At 41.2% G+C, this 22952-nt stretch overlaps 1 protein-coding gene across 1 annotated transcript in view; it reads left to right on the top strand.

The window, feature by feature from the left end:
- The first annotated feature begins 2442 nt into the window (after positions 1-2442).
- Positions 2443-22952, top strand: part of col2a1a (collagen, type II, alpha 1a) — a 23699-nt gene continuing 3189 nt past the window's right edge. The window contains 51 exon segments of the mRNA XM_020610687.1: positions 2443-2536; positions 4233-4439; positions 5551-5567; positions 5705-5737; positions 6525-6557; positions 6770-6823; positions 7349-7441; positions 7657-7734; positions 8273-8317; positions 8455-8508; positions 9046-9099; positions 9475-9528; positions 9671-9724; positions 9814-9867; positions 9962-10006; positions 10209-10262; positions 10411-10455; positions 10599-10652; positions 11170-11268; positions 11409-11453; positions 11557-11655; positions 11765-11818; positions 11938-12045; positions 12165-12218; positions 12407-12505; positions 12694-12747; positions 12882-12980; positions 13184-13237; positions 13335-13388; positions 13488-13541; positions 13827-13880; positions 15086-15130; positions 15392-15490; positions 16501-16608; positions 16723-16776; positions 16914-16967; positions 17093-17146; positions 18048-18101; positions 18216-18323; positions 18501-18554; positions 19692-19745; positions 19868-20029; positions 20207-20314; positions 20696-20803; positions 20945-20998; positions 21115-21222; positions 21331-21384; positions 21516-21623; positions 21717-21770; positions 22440-22547; positions 22685-22950. Of these exon segments, the coding sequence (XP_020466343.1) occupies positions 2443-2536; positions 4233-4439; positions 5551-5567; positions 5705-5737; positions 6525-6557; positions 6770-6823; positions 7349-7441; positions 7657-7734; positions 8273-8317; positions 8455-8508; positions 9046-9099; positions 9475-9528; positions 9671-9724; positions 9814-9867; positions 9962-10006; positions 10209-10262; positions 10411-10455; positions 10599-10652; positions 11170-11268; positions 11409-11453; positions 11557-11655; positions 11765-11818; positions 11938-12045; positions 12165-12218; positions 12407-12505; positions 12694-12747; positions 12882-12980; positions 13184-13237; positions 13335-13388; positions 13488-13541; positions 13827-13880; positions 15086-15130; positions 15392-15490; positions 16501-16608; positions 16723-16776; positions 16914-16967; positions 17093-17146; positions 18048-18101; positions 18216-18323; positions 18501-18554; positions 19692-19745; positions 19868-20029; positions 20207-20314; positions 20696-20803; positions 20945-20998; positions 21115-21222; positions 21331-21384; positions 21516-21623; positions 21717-21770; positions 22440-22547; positions 22685-22950 (3863 nt within the window).

The raw sequence follows: 22952 nt of genomic DNA on the forward strand, positions 1-22952 counted from the left end.
TATCGTCAAACCAACTCCCCCCTTCATCCTCCAAGCTTCTACACCCTTCCTCACCCACCAACCCCCATCCTCACCATGCAGCTATCCCACTGCCCTGCCATCTCACAGCATTCCAGTGGGTCGTGCACACAGAGGCCTATTGTGTGTGCTGGGAGGAGGCAAAAGGCAGGATTCAGTCAGAGCTAAGATGGACTCAGTATTCTTGCTCCACATTGATACAGATCTGTAGCTGAAGTTACACTGGGATTCAGTGACATTGCCGAAACATTGTTTCACAGAGAGCTGCAGCAGATGAATGTTGCATAATTGCGCCCCAGCTCTCGGCCAATTACAGATCCTCAGCATTTGTAGGATGCTATAAATGGGGGAAGTAATTTCTGTAACATTTCTAGATTTGTCTTAATCGTCTGATCTGTGCCATCTCATTTTCTGGCTTTCTTGCATATATCTATAATTTCAGGATGGGTTGATTTTATATTTATAGGTTATTATAGACCACTCTGTTTCACACCGAAGTCTTCCTCTTATCCAAACTGGTGTTATGCAACAGCTGTAATATAGACTATCATCCTCTAAGTTAAAGCCTCTTTCAACACAACGGCTACTTCATCATTTTTTAGGTGACACAGCAACATTGACCTGACCTGACACAGCAAACTGGACAGTGTTAGTTCGGGACAGCACTATGACCCCCCTACTGTCAGAACATAAATTACTGATTCAGCTGGGAAGCTGGCTGTTGAAATTCCTGAGATGATTTTAGTGATGATCAGATTTTATAGTCAGAGAAGATGAGGACTGTGAAACAGGAGATGCCTCTGGGTGGGATAAATCTTCTACTAACTTCTGCCTTAAATGTATTTCCAGTATACCAAACACCTTATAGATGTGGAAGACAACAGCTAAGATGGTGTCTCAGAGCTTTCTTTCCTGTATGTAGAGGTTTTGACCCTGGAATTACTGTGCCTCACCTCATGACAAAGACCCCTATTCAAGCTCACTCACCTGGCCCTATCTACTGGAGAGCTACATGATAAAGGCCACACAGACATTTCATTACCATTCAGGCTCAGCTTCCCATCAGATCTTTCTGGTATTTATGTGCTATTTTGTCAGGAGTTGTGATACAGACCTATTTGGGCAAAAGATGTACAGACATGAACATAACATTTCACTGATGATTGCAGAAAAGTTAGTTCTGTTTTTAAGATTTCCTCTCATGTGAGTCACAGTAAAATTGTTTGCTTAACTGGCTCTTGTCATTGGTCTCAGTCCAAACAGACAAGTCTCTCGGAGAGTTCAGCTGTAAAGTGAACATGACATAAGGTGGTCCAAGGGTTGTGGACTAATCCAAAATCAGAGAGACTAGACCAAAACAAACAACTCCACTGTCCCGGTGTTGTGTGTCTGCAACTTTGAGTGTTTCACATCAGATGGCACTTCATTATAATCTAGAAACATAAGTAGTCATTGTTTCTCCTCACAAGGGTCAAGCTTCTTATATAAAGAATATTTTTCACATGCATTCTAGCAGTCAGGTAAGACTTAACATCTACTATTTAGTCAGTTCACAGGTTTGGGTTAGAACTCGCAGCTTACTTTACAGAGCAGTTAGAAGAAATCTGATTCATCTGCTGATTCAAAACACATCTATTTCAAGATAATCACATAATAATGTTTTGTCTTTAAAACATTTACCAATATTATATAAGAAAACAAACGTTTAAATTTGTAGGTTTGTCATGAATTAAAAAAAGAAAAATTATTTGTTCGTTTGATTTAGACAATACTATAGTTGGTATGTAGTCATTTTCCAGATGGTCATGCAGCAGAAGAAAGAGTACTATCCTTTAAAAATACATTTTTCTGTTATATATACTGTATGTGTACACCTCAACATATTTGACTTTTAGCAAATATGTCAATAGAAATGTTTTTCCAGTCAGTTTTGAGATTTCCTAATTCACTGGCACACTTTCATGTAGCCATTGCTTGACCTGTGCTCTGCTGCTTGTGGCTTTTGATTTTGATGTCACAGGGAAGGTGCATCTCTTGGCCAAGCGAGGCCCAGCAGGTCACGAGAGGAAGGAGGAACTGAGCTTATAAAAATGCCTGGGAGAATAGATGCTGCTGGATTGAGGGGAGGGAGATGAGGTTCAGATTTCAGCCTGACAGGGGGTCTGGGGGAAGGACTGGTATTTTGGAATATACGAAGATCCATACAAGGCACAGTGGACATAAAACCGCGGTGCTTGCCCTGAGGTGGTGGGTGCAGAGTGCCAGCCAGGGCCCCGCGTTGGATTCCACTACGATTTTGGAGGGTTTGACTGCATGGTGCCATAAGTCTTCGGGAACACACACTGATCACACCACTGACTGAAAGCCTGGTCTCCTCCGTCCCTCCACTTCTCACCCAAGCTCCTGCATGTCTAACATTTAGACATGTTCAGCTTTGTGGACTCAAAGACTGTTCTGCTACTTCTAGCATCCCAAGTTGTTTTATTATCTGTGGTCAGATGTCAGGAAGAGGATGACCGTAAGTTGCACAGTTTTTCTTGACTTTTTTCTTTTTACATGCAAAAACCTTGGACTGTTACTCTGCATCGCTGATTTTCAATCGGCTTCGCAAGCTTCTCTACCTGAGGTTTCAGAAGAATAGTGGAAAAAAAATCTAATGCAAATAGTGTGATGTCAAAGAAGAGCATGAAGAGCACACCTTTGTTGGACTGCGGTGTAGTTTGTTTCTTATATTTAATGCTGTTTACAGTGATGTAGTTGTTAATTGTTGTTGTTAGTGTGGATCTGTACTGTCAAACAGGCTTCAGTGGTCATTTCAAGTATGACTTCGGTGGGATAGGCGAGGCTATCAAGGCGCATCTGTATGAGAGGGACTGTCAGGTGAACAAGTGTCCATTTGTCCTCAGCTGGAACCTGCTGCTCAGCAAATCGGCTTAATGTGGATTCTTGGTGCCTTAAATGTCACCGGGTGCCTTTTTCTGCTGTTATCTAGGCAAAAAACATGGAATGATTTTTAAAAAGCCAGTCTTGAGCAAAGTGAATTTGACAGTTCTGAAGAAATGTCAACTAAAACTCCCCCACAGGGTTTGGCTGGAGCAGAGTTCATTATGTGAAGTGACAGGGTCAGAGAGTGCTCGACCCCAGACTGGCAGGCTCAAAGGGTAGCAGGAAGAGAGAGGGACTAAAGACAGCATGCACAGCAGGACATATAGTTGTTTTATTTTAGCATGGCGTTAATCCTTAAATTATAATATAAAAAAAAATAGTGGTGGACAATAGAGCAAAGGTTTGAGGTGCAACTAGCCAGACTCACATCAGATCAGGAATTAAACAGCCTTGTAACATGTATGCGCTAACTATCACTGTCACAAATATGCTTAACAAACAAGCAACAACAGTGAGGAGGCCCAGCCCTGAGCTGTGTACATGAAACAAATCACCCATTCAAACCTCCAGTGTGTTTGCACTGGCACTTTACACAGCTACGGGATCCAGATGGAGAAATTTAGAAGGACCCCCTGTTTACTTAAGGCAGCAGCTTGTCAATTGGGCACAGTATCACTGTAAGAGAGGTTCATTCATACGCACAGCAGAACAGGCCTGCAGGCTGAATGACACTGAGCCAGCGACGTGAAATGCCTCAGCTGAGGCTTCAGACACAACTATTAGCTGTGGCTCTTGGTGACATTACATTTTATGTTGCTATAAAATTCCTCATATAATAACTTGGAGCATTTTCCTCCCTACTCCATCAGTTATATGTAAAATGTGTGCTCTACAGCTACTTGTTTGTACTAGTGTATTTTTAGGTCAAACCAGCACCTGTTCAACAAGTCTTCATGCAGTCACATGTTTGTTATTGAGTTGTTTGATTACTTCTGTACTTTGAGCTACTTTCTAAAGTGTTCTGAGCTTTTAATCATTTTAATTCACTGTGATACAGGATGACTTTTCTCCTCCTCCTTCTTCCTTCTTCACCCCTCCCCTCCACCTGCTAACCACTCCTCCTCCCTTCTCTTACCCCCACACTGCTTTTACTCCTCTTACTTCCTTGCCCCTGTACATCCTCTTGTTCTCACTGCCCTATCCAACTTCATTAACATTTACTATACAGTACAAACTCACAATACTGTGTAAACCTTTCCCTGTCTAACTCTCTTTTGCACCTACCCTTCTTGTCCTTCCTGCCATGCGCCCCCTGCTAGTCACCACAGAGGAAGCAGGTGGCTGCATCTGGGACGGACAGCAGTATAATGATAAGGATGTGTGGAAGCCAGTGCTGTGTCGTATCTGTGTATGCGACAGCGGAGCGGTTCTGTGTGATGAGATAATCTGCGAGGAGATCAAAGAGTGCCCCAACCCTATCATCCCATCTGGAGAGTGCTGTCCCATCTGCCCTGCTGATGCCAGTGCCCCCATTGGTTGTAATTTATTTATTCACATACCCATAAATAAATTACTCTTTTTGTCTCCCTCCTGGCTCACACTTTGGAATAGGGAACTGCCTCAGGATCCAAGTAAACTGCCTGATCAAGGCTGCGTTTATTACTGATTATAGTCTCTAGGTGTAATTATCCCCGTTTTGCCGGCTCTAAAAGATGACACTTTTACGATCTGGTATTTGTGATAATGACTTTTCACTCAGTCAGCACCTGATGTTCCCTGTTCCAAAGTGAACCTCTATATGCTTGGTTTTTATGGAGACCAAATAAGCAACTTTATCAGGATAAAAACACTCCTGATGAAAGTCTTTTCCATGTGGGAGTGGATAGATCCTGAGAGGCGTTGCCTGGCTCTCACCTAAACCAGTAGAGGTGCCTCTGCTTATTTCAACTAATGACCAAGATGAAGCCCATGACACTGAGCCACAACTCAATGATTTATTTGACTCATTTGACTCATGTAGAGGTGGTCTGTCAAAGTAGGTTGTCTGCAGGTGATTTAACTCAGAGAGAGACCAACATTTCCCTCAACCTATTTTGCATGAAGCCTCATGTCAGGAGGATCTTGAAGGTTATATACCTTGTAAAGAGTCACTGAATTCCTGTGTGGTCTTCTGAAACCTCCTGGTATGTGACAGTTTCAAATATTTGACAGTTATCTAACATATTTCATTTATCTACTCATTAGGATGAGTATGTCATCAAATCTCATCAGGCTACAGTGACACCTGGGCATAAACACATTTCCACAAATTTTTGAAAAACATCTGGAACCAGATGCTTTTTAAAAAAAACACACATTACAACTCGCTTACTTTTTACCTACTTACAATATGTTAACATTTTCCTTTAATAATTGGATCTACATGTTCCTAATGCACGCCTGCTTCAGCTTCATTGCTCTGGTCATTAATATGATCTGGATGGGGGATTGTCTTTTGGGTTTGGTGAGTGGTATTTGATCATTTTTAGCATCATTAGATTTCGTTATGGGACTCCTTTCCTAAAAATCACAGACAGTGTTTGAATATCTTATCACTTTTAATGTTTTTCTTTCTTTTCCCTTTCATCCATCCATCTGCAACATCAGAGACAGTTGGTGCTAAGGTGAGGCTGTTTGTCATGGGAAAATACTGACACCCATGCACACTCACAACAAGCGACAACATGAAAACACCATGAGTTTGTTTGTTGTTAGGAAGGTGGCTCAGGCCACTGATGTCACCTTTTCTTTTATCAATCAGGGCCAGAAAGGCGAACCAGGAGAGATTGCAGATGTAAGTATGAATCCTCTGCAGTACATCGCACTAAAGTAAAGCTTGAAATAAATGACATTCCATTGCCATACGTTAAACTTCCCTCTAAATTGCTTCATACATAAAGTCATTATTAGCCTGGGTTAAAATTTTCCCTAAAAACTAACAAATATTTTATCTCCATTGTTAGTTTTTGGAAAAAAATATGATCTAGGCAACACTGGTGCCCATAATAATAATATTTCCCATAATAATTACCTACACATTGCACATATTTCTGAAGATTATGTTTGAATTTAGTGATATCTATGTTGACTTATAGTTGCCCAGAAAACCTAATCAATTTTTAATTTGTTGGTTATTCCACCTTTTGTTGAGTTTTCCATTGAAGAAACCTGTGACCATTAGTGTGGCTATTTGTCACATAATAATAGACTAATAGCAATGTTCAACAGTGTCTCATTGGACTTTCTATTAAATGAGGAAAAGCCCTGCATTCTTTGGACATAATGAACCCAATCAAATCCTCTTAGATCCCCAGCGCACGTCAGGTGAACAAGTTCAGCCAAAGCCGAGGTTAAAAGGAGGTGATGTTTTTAGCAAAACGTCTCCTGTCAAACGAAATGCCCATCACACAGTGTTTTTAGCTTGGTAAACATGTCCTACAAAGGTGAAATATTCTTCTCCAGGTTTACATGTTTAGAAACTGGCACAGCTGAATACAGCATGAACAGCTGGTCTTGTAATAAAGAGTCATTTCTGACAACAGCCACAGACGCTGACATAAGCTTTCTGTTTACCTGAGCAGGTTGTAGGACCAAGAGGACCACCAGGCCCTATGGTAACATTTTGACTTTTTAATTCATTTTATTGAGACTGATTAAAAAAAAAAAAAAAAAGATAAAGAAAAAATGTTTAGTTTATGCTCATTCTAGATTTATTTAAGCAATGTTCAGTAAGGTTGTTTATCAATGCACAATAATATGATCCTTGCTCTGAATGGCTGTAACCATCCTGTGAAACCTACTGTGAAAAATATGCTTGGTTTTTCAGGGGCCCCCAGGTGAACAGGGACCACGCGGAGAAGCTGGTGCTAAGGGTGATAAGGTGAGAGAGCGAGTGGACAAAAACCACCCTCCACTGCAGTGCAGCATTCAGAAGCAATTCTCTCACATTTGTCTTACTGTGATCTCAAAAGGCCACAAGATATTAGGTCAAGCAACAGCAGCTTAGATCATCGTTATGATTGAACCGGAACAGTGTTCTGTATAGTTTAGGACTGGTGTATTACTCAAGTGGGGAAACATCCAGATCTATTCATCCATCAGATATGAGACTTCCTCTGTAAATGTGTTGTTAAAAAAGGCAATGATAAAACAAACAGCAAACCAGTGCAACCACTGATAATTAGACAAAGCAGCGTCATGTGCCTGTGAGGGTTACAGCCAAAATCAGTACACTGTTGAAAAGCAAGAGAAGGAATAAAGTGTTTAACTTAAATGAAGAATTAAGACAAAGATCTTGCTGGTTAGTATAAACAATTGCACAGTGCATGATTTCTAACCTGAAGGCTTCCTTAATTCTTCTGGTGACAGTGCCTCACAGAAAATGACAGTTTCTCATCTTCACCAGGGAAATATTGGACCTCGAGGAAGAGATGGGGAGCCCGGCATCCCCGGAAACCCCGGACCCGCCGGCCCACCTGGACCACCAGGGCTCGGAGGGGTGGGTTTTCTTGGAACATCTTGGTCTAAATGTAGTGAGAGAGCACAACAGTAAATTATTGATATAAACCACAATCAATATCTTCTATCTTATCAATCAGGAGATTCTTTGTTGAATAAAACGCATGTATGCATGTTTGCAGAAGCTTAGCTGGCTCAAGCAGGATAAACTACATAAACTGACTTTCAGTGTCTGTCTGTTGTGTGTTTTTATAGAACTTTGCTGCTCAGATGTCCCAAGGTTTTGATGAGAAGGCCGGGGGTGCTTCTATGGGTGTGATGCAAGGACCAATGGTAAGTATTACTGTGTATAATCTCTGCCTCTTAAGAGTGTATGAGTACTTTTTGGTATGTAGACAAGTAATCTACCACAATGACATTTAGATTGTCATGGAGCTGCTGCTAAATATAAGCAGTAAAAAGTAAACAGCAAATATTGACTGAGATGATTGCAATGCTGCCACCTTGTGTCTCACTGCAACACAGAGATTTCAGCAGGTCATGTTGCTTCATATTTAATTTTTAACACTTCTCTAAAAATAGTATGTTTGGGTATGAACTACTTTGAACTATGCACTAACAACCATATTCAAAATATATTTATAATTTATAAACCACAGTTTTTGCAAACGTTTTGTTAGACAGATATTTGAAGATGAGAGCAACTTTAAACCCAAGAGATTTGTGTTTTCAAATTTTGGACACCTGAATCCTAATAGCTTTGAATACTGAGTTCAATATTCAAGCCGCCTAACTGGTCACACTATGCTAAAAAAAACAAAAAAACAAACAGATACTGAGTAAACACATTTCTTTTGTGTTTCTCTTGCAGGGTCCTATGGGTCCTCGTGGGCCCCCAGGACCTACCGGAGCCCCTGTGAGTACATACACAGCACAGCATCACTATGTGATTAATCAATATCAACAAACAGCTAATGTGTACACTGTATATATGGAGAGGAATAGTTGGCTTATATGAGTGCATTCCTAATACTTTGCCACTTGTACCTACAGGGGCCACAGGGTTTTCAAGGTGCCCATGGAGAGGCTGGAGAGGCTGGTGCAGCTGTAAGTGTTAATAACTATACCAGACTGCATGTGTGTATTTAACAGACAGACTCCACACTGTACCTGTCACATTTGTTTTACATTTTGGGTTTGTTAGTAGCACTTACTGCCACAAAAACAAATGTATATTTACGTTAACCTTTAAAGCGTAAATGGTCTTATACTTGTATAACGTTTTTCTATGCACCGCAGCACACTCAAAGTGCTTTCAAACTATTTGGCCATTCATCCATTCATACTCCCAAAGATCTACACACCAGTGACATCACAGGAGCAACTGGGGGTTCAGTGTCTTGCTCAAGGACACTTCAACACATGGACTCAAACAGCCAACCTTCCAGATAGAAGATGACCTGCGCTACCTCCTGAGCCACAGTTGCCCTCAATGTTCATTGTTCATTGATATTTATTCTATGCATTTAGTGGATGGACACTGTCCAGGAAGTGTTTCTATATAGCACCACCTGTCTAACTGTCTTTACGTGGAGCAAGTCAGTTAGTATCACTAATGATTTATCTCCCTTTGCTTTACAACAGGGACCATTGGGACCTCGTGGACCACCTGGACCCCCTGGAAAACCAGGAAGTGATGTAGGTGTTAAGGCTCCATCTACATATGAAACCCACTAAACTCATTAAAACATAAGAATAAAACTTAATCCTAGGTAAAAGCAAACCATCATTTTTTAAACAGTAAAAAAATTCTTCTCTCATGCTTTTGTGTATTTCATTGCTGTCATTTCACAATGATTTGGCTCATCCTTCCCTCTGATATGTTCCACTATAAACTATATGAACCACCGGGGGCACCATGAGTCTCAAACAATACTGATGAAAATGATGACTTCACAAAACGCAGGCTGCACACTTACAGTAGCATCCCATCATAATGCAGTGCAGAGCAGCTACAGTTTATCATGATGCTGCTACTTCAACCAATAATTCTTCCACTTCCTGTTTGTTTAGGGTGAGTCTGGCAAACCTGGCAAACCTGGTGAGCGTGGACCTGCAGGGCCTCAGGTGAGTGAAACATTTTTGATCAGTAACTGATTATTTTATATGTAAATGCAAAATAATTTTAGCCACTGCTAACCTCAAGAATATTTCACAAGTTTAATTCAAGAGGACGAAGACAAACGAAATGTTTTTTGTTTTGTTTCAGGGAGCTCGAGGATTCCCTGGAACTCCGGGGCTTCCTGGACTCAAAGGACACAGAGTAAGTGTTTCAGTCTTTACTGCTAAACAGAAGAAGTGGTATAACTACCTGCTCAGTCATGGCATGAGTACTGTTATGTTTCTCTGTAGGGTCATCCTGGTTTGGATGGAGCTAAGGGAGAGTATGGTGCTGCAGGAGCCAAGGTAGGCTCACCACATCATTCAAAGTCCAAATATTCATTACAGTTGTTTCCACTGTTTTTCCAACCTAAATGTCACTGATTTCTGCTCCTGGCAGGGTGAAGCTGGTACCCCTGGTGAGAACGGTGCCCCTGGACCCATGGTAAGTGTGCAGTGCCTTATCTGGTCTGCCGTGATAGTGGCATAAAACAGTAGCAGAGGTTTAGCTGTGATTCTACTCTGTTTCCATGACTTTCTGATTTACTTTTAAGGTTGTGTGAACTAAGGATCAAGATAATATATGTTTATAAATGAAAGTTATTTCACAATAATCAAGATAAAGTGAACTGTATTTTCGGTTATAGGGCCCACGTGGTCTGCCTGGTGAGAGGGGTCGTCCTGGACCTGCTGGAGCTGCAGTGAGTAACAGCATCATATCTGCTTCAGTCTACTGAGCAGAGCTATGTCTCTAGTTTGGTGCAAATTTGAATCTGTTAAAAAGTTCTAATTTCATTTTCTTTTTACTATGAGACACAGAACTGACATTCCTGTCTTCTCACTTTTCAGGGTGCCAGAGGAAATGATGGCTTGTCTGGTCCTGCTGGTCCGCCTGTATGCATCATTGTTCCTACTTTGCATCTAATTCATCCACTTTATTTTTCTTTTAATTAAGGGGCTATTATCACTGATAACAGCAACAAAGCAATGGTTTCACCAGACATAAACTAACCTATAGGTTTTTGTTCTGTCTACAGGGGCCTGTTGGTCCTGCTGGAGCTCCTGGTTTCCCAGGATCCCCTGGAGCCAAGGTTTGTGCAGACTGCTTCATTGTAAATGAATATTTCTCTGGAGTGGACTTTGTGTCTGTAGTTGAAACAATCTTCACTTTAACACTCAGCAAATTCTTCCTGTAGCAGAATCTGATCATTCATAAACCCCCCAAGATTCCTGTAATGATTTTTGATTCTTGTAGTTTTCATGGACAAAAGATCAAGTTCAGTAGTTTATTCTACAAACTACTTTATAATATTCTTGTCAAGAAAAATAAGGTGCATTGTCTTCTCATGTTCAGATGATGTGCTTAAAATAAAAGTGTTTAATTACAATTTAACTCAGACATTTCCTTATCATACATATGGGAACAGAGTGTATTATTGTAGTGTATATGTATAAGAGAAACTGATACCTTTGTACAGAACCACTGGTGTAAAACTTTGTATTATCTTTATCTGTATGAGAAGTACAAATGTTGGATTACAGGTTAAAGAAATGCAAAACAAACTTGTTTTCCCATCTATTAATGGTACCTTTATTGTGTCCTGTCAGGGAGAAGCTGGTCCCACTGGTTCACGTGGAGCTGAGGGCCCACAGGGCCCCCGCGGAGAGGCTGGTACCCCAGGGTCTCCTGGACCCGCTGGAGCATCGGTTTGTTTGTCATCACTCATCCTAATCACCTATAGTTAATCTCAGTTTGCTCCTGCAACAATTATTCATGGTCATTCTTACAGTTACTTTAATATTTATTAATTGCTTTTCATGAACTATTTTATTCTGTGCCTCTGTAGGGTAACCCTGGTACTGATGGTATTCCTGGAGCTAAAGGATCTGCAGTAAGGCTGCTTTATGTTCATAGCTTACTACTATTACTTTATCATTTACAATATTAACATTTTCCCTGATTCTGATATTTTACTGCTTCCTTCTTCCCTAAAGGGTGCTCCTGGTATTGCTGGAGCTCCTGGATTCCCTGGCCCCCGTGGCCCACCTGGACCACAGGGAGCTACGGGACCTCTGGGGCCAAAGGGACAGTCTGTAAGTAAATTGGGAATAATCTAAAACTAAAGTGAGTATGCCAAGCTTGTTTCTTGTTCATGTTATGATTATGTGTTTTTGTGGCTGTCCTCCTTCTTGTCATGTCTAGGGAGACCCTGGTCTTCCTGGATTCAAAGGTGAAGCTGGGCCCAAGGGAGAACTGGTATGTTGCTCAGTTTTGACTTGGTTTCAGTTATTTTTGACTATATAATTCATTATCATTGTAAAACATTTTGTCGAACCAGACACAATTGATTTACTGAGACAGCCTCACTTTCCCAGGGCCCTGCTGGTCCTCTAGGTCCCCCTGGCCCCACTGGTGAAGAAGGAAAGAGAGGCGCAAGAGGAGAGCCTGGAGCTGCTGGGCCTGTAGGACCTCCAGGAGAAAGAGTAAGTAGCCACAATGTACAATAAAATTGTAATAAAATAAAGGTTATGCAAATGAGCTGGTGCTCTTTGATACACAACCTAATCAAAATTGTGTTTCTCTGTGTGTGTGTTTTTTTCAGGGAGCTCCTGGTAACCGTGGCTTCCCAGGTCAGGATGGTCTTGCTGGTGCCAAGGTGGGTCCTGAGTAAAATGGCATTTCTTTAACAGGTCATCAACCCCATTAGCACAGGCGAAATCTGTGCCCTAAGCATTGCAGTATAAAAAGGTTGCTGCAATGATTATGAAACCAACTACCATATTTCTAGCAGACCAATATTTAACAGGCTGATATTTAAAGCTGGTCCCCTTTTGTCTTCTTCAGGGTGCCCCTGGTGACCGTGGTGTTCCTGGTGCTGCTGGTCCTAAAGGTGCTACTGGTGACCCTGGACGCACAGGAGAGTCTGGCCTCCCTGGAGCCAGAGTGAGTCCTATATCTTCACTCATGTCCTACCTAGACAATGTTGCAAAAATATGGTCTTCTTAGTCTTGAACCAGATGAATATTTAGTGTGGTTGGTTTGATGTGAGGGACTTAATTTGACTTTCTGCATTGCTGAGATTTTCCCAAGTTTCTGAATAATCCTGTCGATCTCTAAAAATCTTTTCTTAGGGTCTTACTGGTCGTCCTGGAGATGCTGGTCCTCAAGGCAAAGTTGGACCAACTGTGAGTAGAGTGTTGATCCTTGGATATAAAATAATATAAAGCAATAAAAAAGGTCCAAGCAAAAATACATTTTATCACCACCACAAGTGTGATTTAATATGCTGGTGTCACAAACTGGAACACTTTCATGACAGGGTGTCCCCGGTGAGGATGGTCGCCCCGGCCCACCTGGTCCTCAGGGAGCCCGTGGACAGCCAGGAGTGATGGGGTTCCCTGGACCAAAGGGAGCCAATGTATGTGTGCAAAGGTTTTTATAAAAGCAGTGTGGGAACACTTCACTATTACACACAGCATTTTCATTTTGCTGTTAATATACTCTCAAAATACATCCTTGTGCCAGATTTAAGAAGCCATGTAACACTACTGTCATTAACCTTGTTTCACCTGAAGCTAAACAAACTTTCTCAGATCATTTAATGTGATCGCTCTTCAACAGGGTGAACCTGGAAAACCAGGAGAAAAGGGTCTTGTGGGTCGTCCTGGTCTGAGAGTAAGTGTATTTTACATGCTTCTGAACTTCACATTTGGATGACTCATTTTCTGCCCCCAGATCAGTTTTTATAATGCAAGTGCTTCTCTCTGAACAGGGTCTATCTGGAAAAGATGGTGAGACTGGTGCTGCTGGACCTCCCGGCCCTGCTGTGAGTACTGCAGTATAATTTTATGTTATGAAATGTGTGATAGTCATTATAAATCCATTTCACTTCCTTTTGCCATTGACGTGTTTGGGTCTATCACAGGGACCTGCTGGAGAGCGAGGAGAACAAGGACAGCCTGGACCTTCTGGCTTCCAGGTCAGTCTATTTTCAATTGCTATCAAATCCCTGATACACCTGTCTGCAAAACATATAATAAGCCAATACAGTGTCCACTCTCCAAAACTTGAATAGGAATATATGAGCAGATATCAGTATACATTCAAGCTACAAGAGGAACATGCCTTATAGCATTGGATATCACAGTGTTATTCACGGATAGTCACCCTACAGTCATTTAGTCAAGAAAACAGCAGACTTTTAGGCAATGACTTAGTCTATGTTTACAGACCTGTAACTAATCTCTTTACTGTTGCTGGACAGGGTCTGCCTGGACCAACTGGTGCCCCAGGAGAGGCTGGAAAACCTGGAGACCAAGTGAGTTTTTGTCCAGTCCAACTGGTTTGACATATCTGTAGGTCCATTTTTGTTGACAAACCCCTTCAACCCTATGGACACAGTCTGCAAATATCTTCTTGTACAGGAATATGTCAAGTGATGGTATTTCTAAGTACTCTAACCTTTCTGGTAAAATAACCAGTGGTGGAAGAAGTACTCAGATTGTTTACTTATGTAAAAGTAGTTATACTACAGTGTAAAAATACTCTGTGATAAGTAAAATGTCTTGCATTCAAAATATTACTTAAGTAAAAGTACAAAAGTATTAGTATAAAATATTGTAGCAATGGGGGGCGCCTGGCGGAGTTCCCCCTAAATGGGCCTTTGGGTGGGATGTATTTTAGTTTGGGGTTGGCAGGGATTGTTCTGTGTTCTGGTTGTTGGAGTGGTTGTCCACAAGTGTGTGTGTGAAAACAAAAGGGGAAAAGGTAACTTCTGTCTCTGGCTCCTTCCTCAAGTTAGCCTATGTTACAATAGACTTAAGGTACCAAAAGTAAAAATAGTCATTATGCAAAATGGCACAGTTTACATTGATGTACATTATTTGATTATAATTATTGATATATTATTTAATGTTGCAGCTGGAATTTTACACCAAGAATCAATAAATCTTATGATTGTCCTGTATTTTGATTTAATTAACCTCATTCTAAAAAGTAACTAGTAACTAAATATATCAAATTAATGTAATGAGTACAAAGTACAATATTTTTCTCCAAAGTGTAGTGAAGTCGAAGTACAAAGTAGCTGAAAATGAAAATACTTAAGTAAAGTACAGTAAGTAAATGTACTTAGTTACTTTTCATCTCTGGAAATAACAATATACGACATCATAGCTAAGAGACAACTGTACCATGTGGTTATAGACATAATAAAGGCTGTAAATGACAAGTAGAAATGGCCATTGGCGCCGTTCTCTGTAGCAACAAGAAGAGGCCACTTCCATGCTGAATGCTAATCACCAGAGAGCTATTAAACACAATCGAAACATGCACACCATATTTATACAAGTTACAGCGACTTGTCAACCACACAAATCTTCTAAAAAAATTCTATATATGATTAAAAATATCCAAGGTTAATCTCAAACACCCATATCTAACATCAGAAATATTTAGATATTTGTTTGTATGTGTAATTACACCAGAAGCTGGAATAAAAGTGTGTATCTTTGCTCTTTGTAGGGTGTTCCTGGAGAGGCTGGAGCTCCCGGTGTTGTTGGACCTAGAGTGAGTCTAAATGTTTAGGATTCTTGTCTTTATGTCCCAAAAAAATCTAAGTGAAGAGTAATATACACACAGCCAGGTATATCTTCTATGTAGTGCTCTCATTTACAGTTCATACATGCATATTATGATTCATTAACATTTTTGGTTTTGTACAGTACATGAAAGCCTTGAATTAATCAATCTAACAAGCACGTTGTCTTCCTCACATCACAAAACTGAGCAGTACCTGCCATTTCCTGTTTCTCCCACTGATGCAAACAGGGCGAACGTGGTTTCCCTGGTGAGAGGGGTGGGGCTGGAGCTCAGGGTCTTCAGGGACCACGTGGACTTCCTGGAACCCCTGGAACCGATGGACCCAAGGTAAACAGGACTTGTAAACAGAATTAAGATTCAAATTATTGCTTAACATCCTCTAGTATCCTCTACACCAGGTGACACAAAAGCATCTCACTTATTTAGCATGTCAATTAAACAGGTTGACAGATGGCAGGATTCATGGCTGTAATTCCAGAAGACCTAAAAAGCCCAAAGGTCATTTTCAAGAAATGGAACTTTCTTGTTCAAAAGAACAAACACAATGCTTGTTCATATTTTCTTAGCAGTTTCTAAGGATTTCTTGTCTGGGTGCAATAACCTCGTGTTGCTTGACAGTCTCAATGTAATGACAAATCAAGTGCATTTTTATTTGTATGACCCAATATCACACATTAATTTGCCTTAAGGAGCTTTAAAATCTGTAGCATGTACAACACCTTCTGTCTTTTAATGGGGGACAAAAGGTAGACAAAATCACAGGCAGAGCAATAGAGGAAACATCCCTCTTCCACGATGGACAGACAAGACTCCAGAGGTCACTGCACCCAGCCAAGACGTTTTTCTGGACTTAACCAGTAAAACAATACTTCAGTTTTTGTACCAGTTTTACAAATGAAATATATTGTGTTAATTAGTGACCTTTAAAGGTGCTTTTAGGTGGATTATATTATTGTATCTTTGGACAGGACCAGGCTAGCAGTTCCCTCTTGCCTCCAGTCTTTATGCTAAGCTAAGCTAACCAGCTGCTGCTGGTAATTGACTATTTAACTGACAGACATGTGAGTGGAACTGATCTACTTTTGCAAAGAAAAATACAGAAACCTTCCCAGTCTGCTTTTACTTGGTGGTCTTGTTGAACATGAACATGCAGCTTTGGTTCTGAGATATGACATAAAGAAACCTTTTTGACAGCTTTTATAAAATGATGTATGTATGATAAAAGACCTTTGGCATTATCAGTGAAAAAGAAAACCAGCATGTCCACACTCAGGTTAAATTAGTTCATATGACATAAAAACATTAGGCTAACAAATGATCTCCTAACACTGATTCAGGGAGCCATTGGGCCAGCTGGTGCTCCTGGACTTCAGGGACCCCCAGGTCTTCAGGGTATGCCTGGAGAGAGAGGAGCTGGTGGCATCCCAGGACCCAAGGGAGACAGAGTGAGTAACAGATTGTTTTTAATGCTATGGAATGCTCCATGAGAGAAATGCTCCATTTAAATAGACCAGAAGCCTCATAGCTTCATACATGCAGCTGTCTTCTCTATCCAACAGGGTGACAACGGACAGAAGGGACCTGAGGGAGCTCCTGGAAAGGATGGTGCTAGAGTAAGAAAAAAATAAACCACTGCTCTCTTATTTTTAAGTGTATTATTACAGAGTGAAGTTTTTTTTAAGCAGTCATCAGACAAAAATATTTGATCTCATCCAAAATCTTTTCTCTTTGTTTCTGTCTTATTTCTAAGGGTTTGACTGGTCCCATTGGTCCTCCTGGTCCAGCTGGACCCAATGGTGCTAAAGTAAGAATAACAGTTCTAGCTGCAGGATTGTTAAGTGGATGATTATGAGCTGAGTTTAAATGAACTAGGGTTGTGCTTATTTTAACAGTATTGTATGTTAATTTGGCTGGTTCCCTCCTATTCAGGGTGAGACTGGACCTAATGGACCTAGTGGTGCTCCTGGTGTTCGTGGTGCTCCTGTAAGTATCTCTTTTTGTCATATGCTGAGTGTCATATCTATGTGTCACAGCATGCAGAATACACCAAAACCAATCAGCTGGTCTTACTCTAGCACCGATCACCTCGGCTGTGACCTGGAGCTCATAATAGTGGAGCCGTCTTTACAAAAGATCTAACAGCGGAGTGAGGAGTATGCATATTTTAATATTTATCCATTTTGTACTTTGACAAAAACATATTTGCATTCTCTACAATTTTTTCTAAAAATCATAAGACACTTCCATAATGTTTCATATTTAACTTAAGACCAGATTGACTAGAAACTCTGCTATAAGGAGAATTATAATGTTTAATTGTAGTTAGTGAAGTCTCAAGCGAAACAGCGTCCTGCACAGAGGATAATGCTGCTCACACAGTAATTACACTGAACTGATTTTGTACAGTGTAGTGACATTGCTAGTAGTCAATTAGTAGAGTGTTTATTGTCATGTGCACAGTTAGGAAACGTGTTTCCCTGTACAATGAAATTCTTACTTTGCCGTCCACATGAATGCCACAAAATACAAATGAAATAAAAAGTAGATAAATAAGTAACACAAAAACTAAATCACAAAATCTAAAGCACTTTAAAACAGCCATTGACTATTAAACTCATATTAGAACAGAGTGAAACTTTGTCTCTCTCTACAAAATGTTTCTATTCATAACTTTGAGAAACAAATGGATGTTTTGGCCTTAGAAACACCGACTAACATAGCAAGAGATGAAGTTGGGAGGGAGAGTTTTTGTATTTTTTCCTAAATGAACAAAAGCCAATACATGTAGTGTTAGAGAGTTTTGAAATAAAAACTAAAGACAAACAGCATCAGTATCTCCACCCAAGCTTCCTCTGACCAACCGTCTCTTCTGTCCTCTTTGCAGGGTGACCGTGGCGAGATCGGTCCTCCCGGGCCTGCAGGCTTTGCCGGACCTCCTGTAAGTAAAGTCAAAGCAATATCTTTTGTTCAAATGAGATGCTGGAAAAATGCATTTTTTAATTTCCATCTATACAAATTCTGCTGCTATAACTGCTCTGATTAAAATATTCAGGGTGCAGATGGTCAGCCTGGTGTCAAGGGAGAGTCTGGTGAGGCAGGACAGAAGGGAGAGGCTGGTGCTCTTGGACCTCAGGGACCATCTGGGGCCCCTGGACCAGTGGTGGGTATTTGATGTGAAAATAATGATGTCAAACCACATCTATATACAGTATCTTTGGTCACATCTCTGGATCAAATTTTACTCACAATGGGGACACATCATGCATGAGTATTAACAGAGCTTTAAAGTCAGTGCAGCATAATTCAAACAGGATTAACTACTCTTCATCTTTTTCAGGGACCTACTGGTGTATCTGGACCTAAAGGAGCTCGTGGTGCTCAGGGAGCTCCTGTAAGCAAATCATTTTGATACTTTATCACATGAACAAACCACTGTACAGCTCTTCAGCTGACTGCTCATACAGACTCACCACTTACATATGCATTTTAGAGTTCTAGTCAATCAGTAAATCAAACTGTTGGTGGACATGAAAATCTTTCACTTGAATTGCATAGATCATTGATAGAGCTGGCCCTCTTTATTACCAATTCAATGAGCACAGCAGGGATGCCTTGGATACTAACATAATGCAATACATGTTTACTGGGGAGCTAAGCATCAAACAGCCTAACACCACCTTCAGAGATGTTCTTGAAACTTTTAAAGTGCCTGAGTCTGTGCATCTGAAAAGCCCGTGGGACAAATCTGGCCCCCCAACTAAAATTTTTGGTGACACGATTAAGATTTTTAAAAAAAAAAAACCTTTATACGGTTTACAAAACAAATCTACTCAAGATAACAATATGCATATAAGGTTCATGTAAATAATGATCTACAGGTGGCACTGCAAGAGAAATAACATGCTGATTTTTTTTAAAGACAACAATAACAATATTTTCATTAAACAATAAATAAAAGAGGCCACTGCTACCCGATCTGTACCAGAAACAGATTGCTTGTGTGTAACATACTTGGCCAATAAAGGTGATTATCCTTATTCTTATCCTAAATCTATCGCCTTGTAGTGCAGCACAGGACAATCATCTTTTGCCAAATAGGTATTATGTAACATAAGCTGGTGTAAATGCTGTTTAAAATTTTCCATTGAATTCAATGGAAAAGTGCCCAGACTTTTGATTGGTAGTATAAAATCTATTTAATTCTTATATGAATTTAAATAATACTCAAAACCTAGTCCTGCCTCTTCACCACACTTGTTAATCTATGTTGGTTCCCTATTGAAAAAAAGAGCCATAGCAGAACCAGATTGCTAATCCCTTCACTTTAGTTTATTCACATATATGACTATGAAATTCCTAACTAGTATTTGTTGTATCCTTCCCGGTAATGGCACAACATCCTAATTAACACCATAGTGGTTGTTGATGGTGTGAAAGGTTTACTGAACTCCAACTCTTTCTGACAGGGTACACCTTAGTGGTTGTTGATGGTGTGAAAGGTTGACTGAACTCCAACTCTTTCTGACAGGGTGCCACTGGTTTCCCGGGTGCTGCTGGCAGAGTTGGACCCCCTGGTCCTAATGTGAGTATTTCATCAATAACTAATTCCAAGAAGACATGCGTTTTCTGAGTCAGTCTAAAATTACTTTTACGTTTGTGTTTCTCTGCCCTTACTTACTTAAATTCTCTTTCTTCCCATCACAGGGTAACCCTGGCCCTGTTGGTCCTCCTGGTGCTGCTGGTAAAGATGGACCAAAGGGTGCTCGTGGTGATGCCGGCCTCCCAGGGAGACAGGGAGACACTGGGCTCCGTGGACCTCCTGGCCTGCAGGGAGAAAAGGGAGAGACTGGAAAGGATGGAGAACGTGTGAGTGTGATTTTCACACAATTTCACACAAATCTTTTAGTGCTTGTTATTGGAGTCAATGACAGCAAATCTCTATCAGTCTCATCGCCCACAAACAAAAGGAGTAAAAGGAATACAAGCATGTACAGCTACATCAGAACAGTTCATGACACTGTCTTCTCCCTCCTGGTGCTATAGGGTGGTGATGGGCCTCCAGGCCCTCAAGGTCTGGCTGGAACCCGTGGTATTGTTGGTTTGCCTGGTCAGCGTGGAGAGAGGGGATTCCCTGGTCTCTCTGGACCTTCTGTAAGTGACTTCTAGCTCATAGCTTCCATGTACGCTGAAAGTTTTCAGGGTCAAATCATTATGATTTCCAAAGCATCTGCCTGACATTTGGTGGTCACTTAACATTTTCACAGATTCATTTAATTTTCTCAGACAGGACTCAGGATCAAATTTGAGGTGTATACTTGTTAGAGAATTGACACAAATACAGATTCACTGAAAGCCAGATGTGATTATTCCGGGTCAAAGGAACTACTGAATGTAAAAACATGTCAGCAGTTATACAAACTGAGTTTTCAGACATGAAAGATAAACCCACCTAACTTTTTTATGAGTAAATGTACTGTTAGGCCAGTGTACTATATGACAATAACATCATACGACATTTCTCTCTGCATTTAGGGAGAGCCGGGTAAACAGGGAGCTCCCGGTTCTGCTGGTGAACGTGGTCCTCCTGGGCCTGTAGGACCCCCTGGACTCACAGGACCTGCTGGAGAGCCTGGTAGAGAGGTCAGAACTAAACAACAGTAACAATAACAACAAAATGTCAAAACATCAGTTATGTATCCATTTGTCTGATTGTGTGAACAATGACTGCAGTAGCAGTCAGGTTGAAATGCCATGGGTTCAAAATATGTTTCTGTGTGTCAGGGTACCTCGGGATCAGATGGACCTCCTGGTAGGGACGGAGCTGTTGGAGTCAAGGTGAGAAACTCTGGACGTAGTCTAACAAATCATGATATCTGACAAAAAAAAAAACCTATTAGATTAGCTAGTTGTCAGAAGCTTATCCTGAGTCATCACCTTGCGTCCTCCTGTAGGGGGAGCGAGGAAACACTGGTCCTGCTGGTGCCCCTGGAGCTCCTGGTGCCCCTGGATCCCCTGGACCTGTTGGACCACTGGGCAAGCAGGGAGACAGAGGAGAGTCTGTAAGTAAAACACTGTAGGATCCCCAGGAAAAGGCACAGTGCTGAACACTGGTTCATATTTTTAATCTTAACACGAGGAAGCACCCACAGTTTCATTTCTTTCCTTAGGGTGCTCAAGGACCTGCAGGACCCGCCGGACCTGCTGGCGCTAGAGGAATGGCTGTGAGTATCATAATTTCTACCTGCAACTATATCATTAAGTTTTTTTTAGATTTTTAATTTGGGTTTGTTAATTAAACACTAACCAGATGCAACCATGAATTTTAATACATGACATAAAACCTTTACTCCAGGGGCCCCAAGGACCACGTGGAGACAAAGGAGAGACTGGTGAGGCTGGAGAGAGGGGACAGAAGGGTCACCGTGGCTTCACTGGTCTGCAGGGTCTTCCTGGACCTCCTGTAAGTAATCCAGATCTAACAGTTTACACACGCAATTTCATTTTTCATCTCTGTTTTCTGTTAATGAATCTGTCTCTTTCCTTGTCCTAACAGGGTCCCGCTGGAGATTCTGGAGCTGCTGGACCTGCAGGACCAAGTGGTGCTAAGGTGGGAAAACTGAGCAAAAGCAAGAAAGAGAATAAAAATTCTTATTACATTTACATTTTTCCACTTTAACATCCAAGATATGTGATGGTAATGAAGGGCACAGGTTAGTCCTTTTGTAAATTCTTCCATCACCTGAAAAAGATTGGGGACATAAAAAGGCCACATGCTTTAATTACACACCACTGTGATAAGAAGGGCAGCTGAGGCATTTTGTAATTATTCTGTATAAGGAAAAGGGCCAGACAGAGAGGGGAGGCCATGATTTGTGAAACCACACCAGTTGAGATAGGAAGTGGACTTCAATATTTAGATTAGTTAAGCACTGTGGAAAATGTCACGAGACAAATAACCCCCCTGCATAATAAGGCAAAAGACCTGGAAATTATTGTGCTAGACCTGTCCAGGGTGGTCCCCAGCTCTCGCCCAGTGTCAGCTGAGTTAGGCTCCAACCCCCCCGTGACCCTATTCAGGAATAGGCAGTATAGATAATGAGTGGATGGATGGTTGGTTTTGCTATTAGAGAAAAAACTGCTGCTGCATTTGAATTTCTTTACAATAGCCACTATAGATTTACACTTTGAAAAGAAAGCATAAGTTGAATACATAATTTTTTATATTTACATCAATTGATTTTTATTTTAACTTAAAATACATACACTGTGTTTGTAGGGACCCCCTGGACCAGTCGGACCTGCTGGCAAAGATGGATCTAATGGACAGCCTGGGCCCATTGGACCCCCTGGACCTCGTGGACGGTCTGGAGAAACTGGTTCTGCTGTATGTAACATGTTCTAAAAAAATTAAAGCTACAACCAACTCATGCCTACCAGTATACTGTATACTGTACCATTTTAATGCTAAACCTGATTGTACATGCCCTCCCGAGCCATATCCTGCTTTTGCCCCTCCTTCAGGGTCCTCCTGGTAACCCCGGACCCCCTGGTCCTCCTGGTCCACCTGGCCCCGGCATTGACATGTCCGCCTTCGCTGGTCTGGGTCAGACTGAGAAGGGCCCCGATCCTCTGAGGTACATGAGGGCTGATGAGGCCTCCACCTCCCTGAGGCAGCATGATGTTGAGGTTGATTCCACACTCAAGTCCCTCAACAGCCAGATTGAGAACCTGCGAAGTCCTGATGGCTCCCAGAAGAACCCTGCTCGCACTTGCAGGGACCTGAAACTGT

Source organism: Monopterus albus, unplaced genomic scaffold, assembly GCF_001952655.1.
Source record: "Monopterus albus unplaced genomic scaffold, M_albus_1.0 scaffold106.1, whole genome shotgun sequence".
Classification (NCBI taxonomy): domain Eukaryota; kingdom Metazoa; phylum Chordata; class Actinopteri; order Synbranchiformes; family Synbranchidae; genus Monopterus; species Monopterus albus.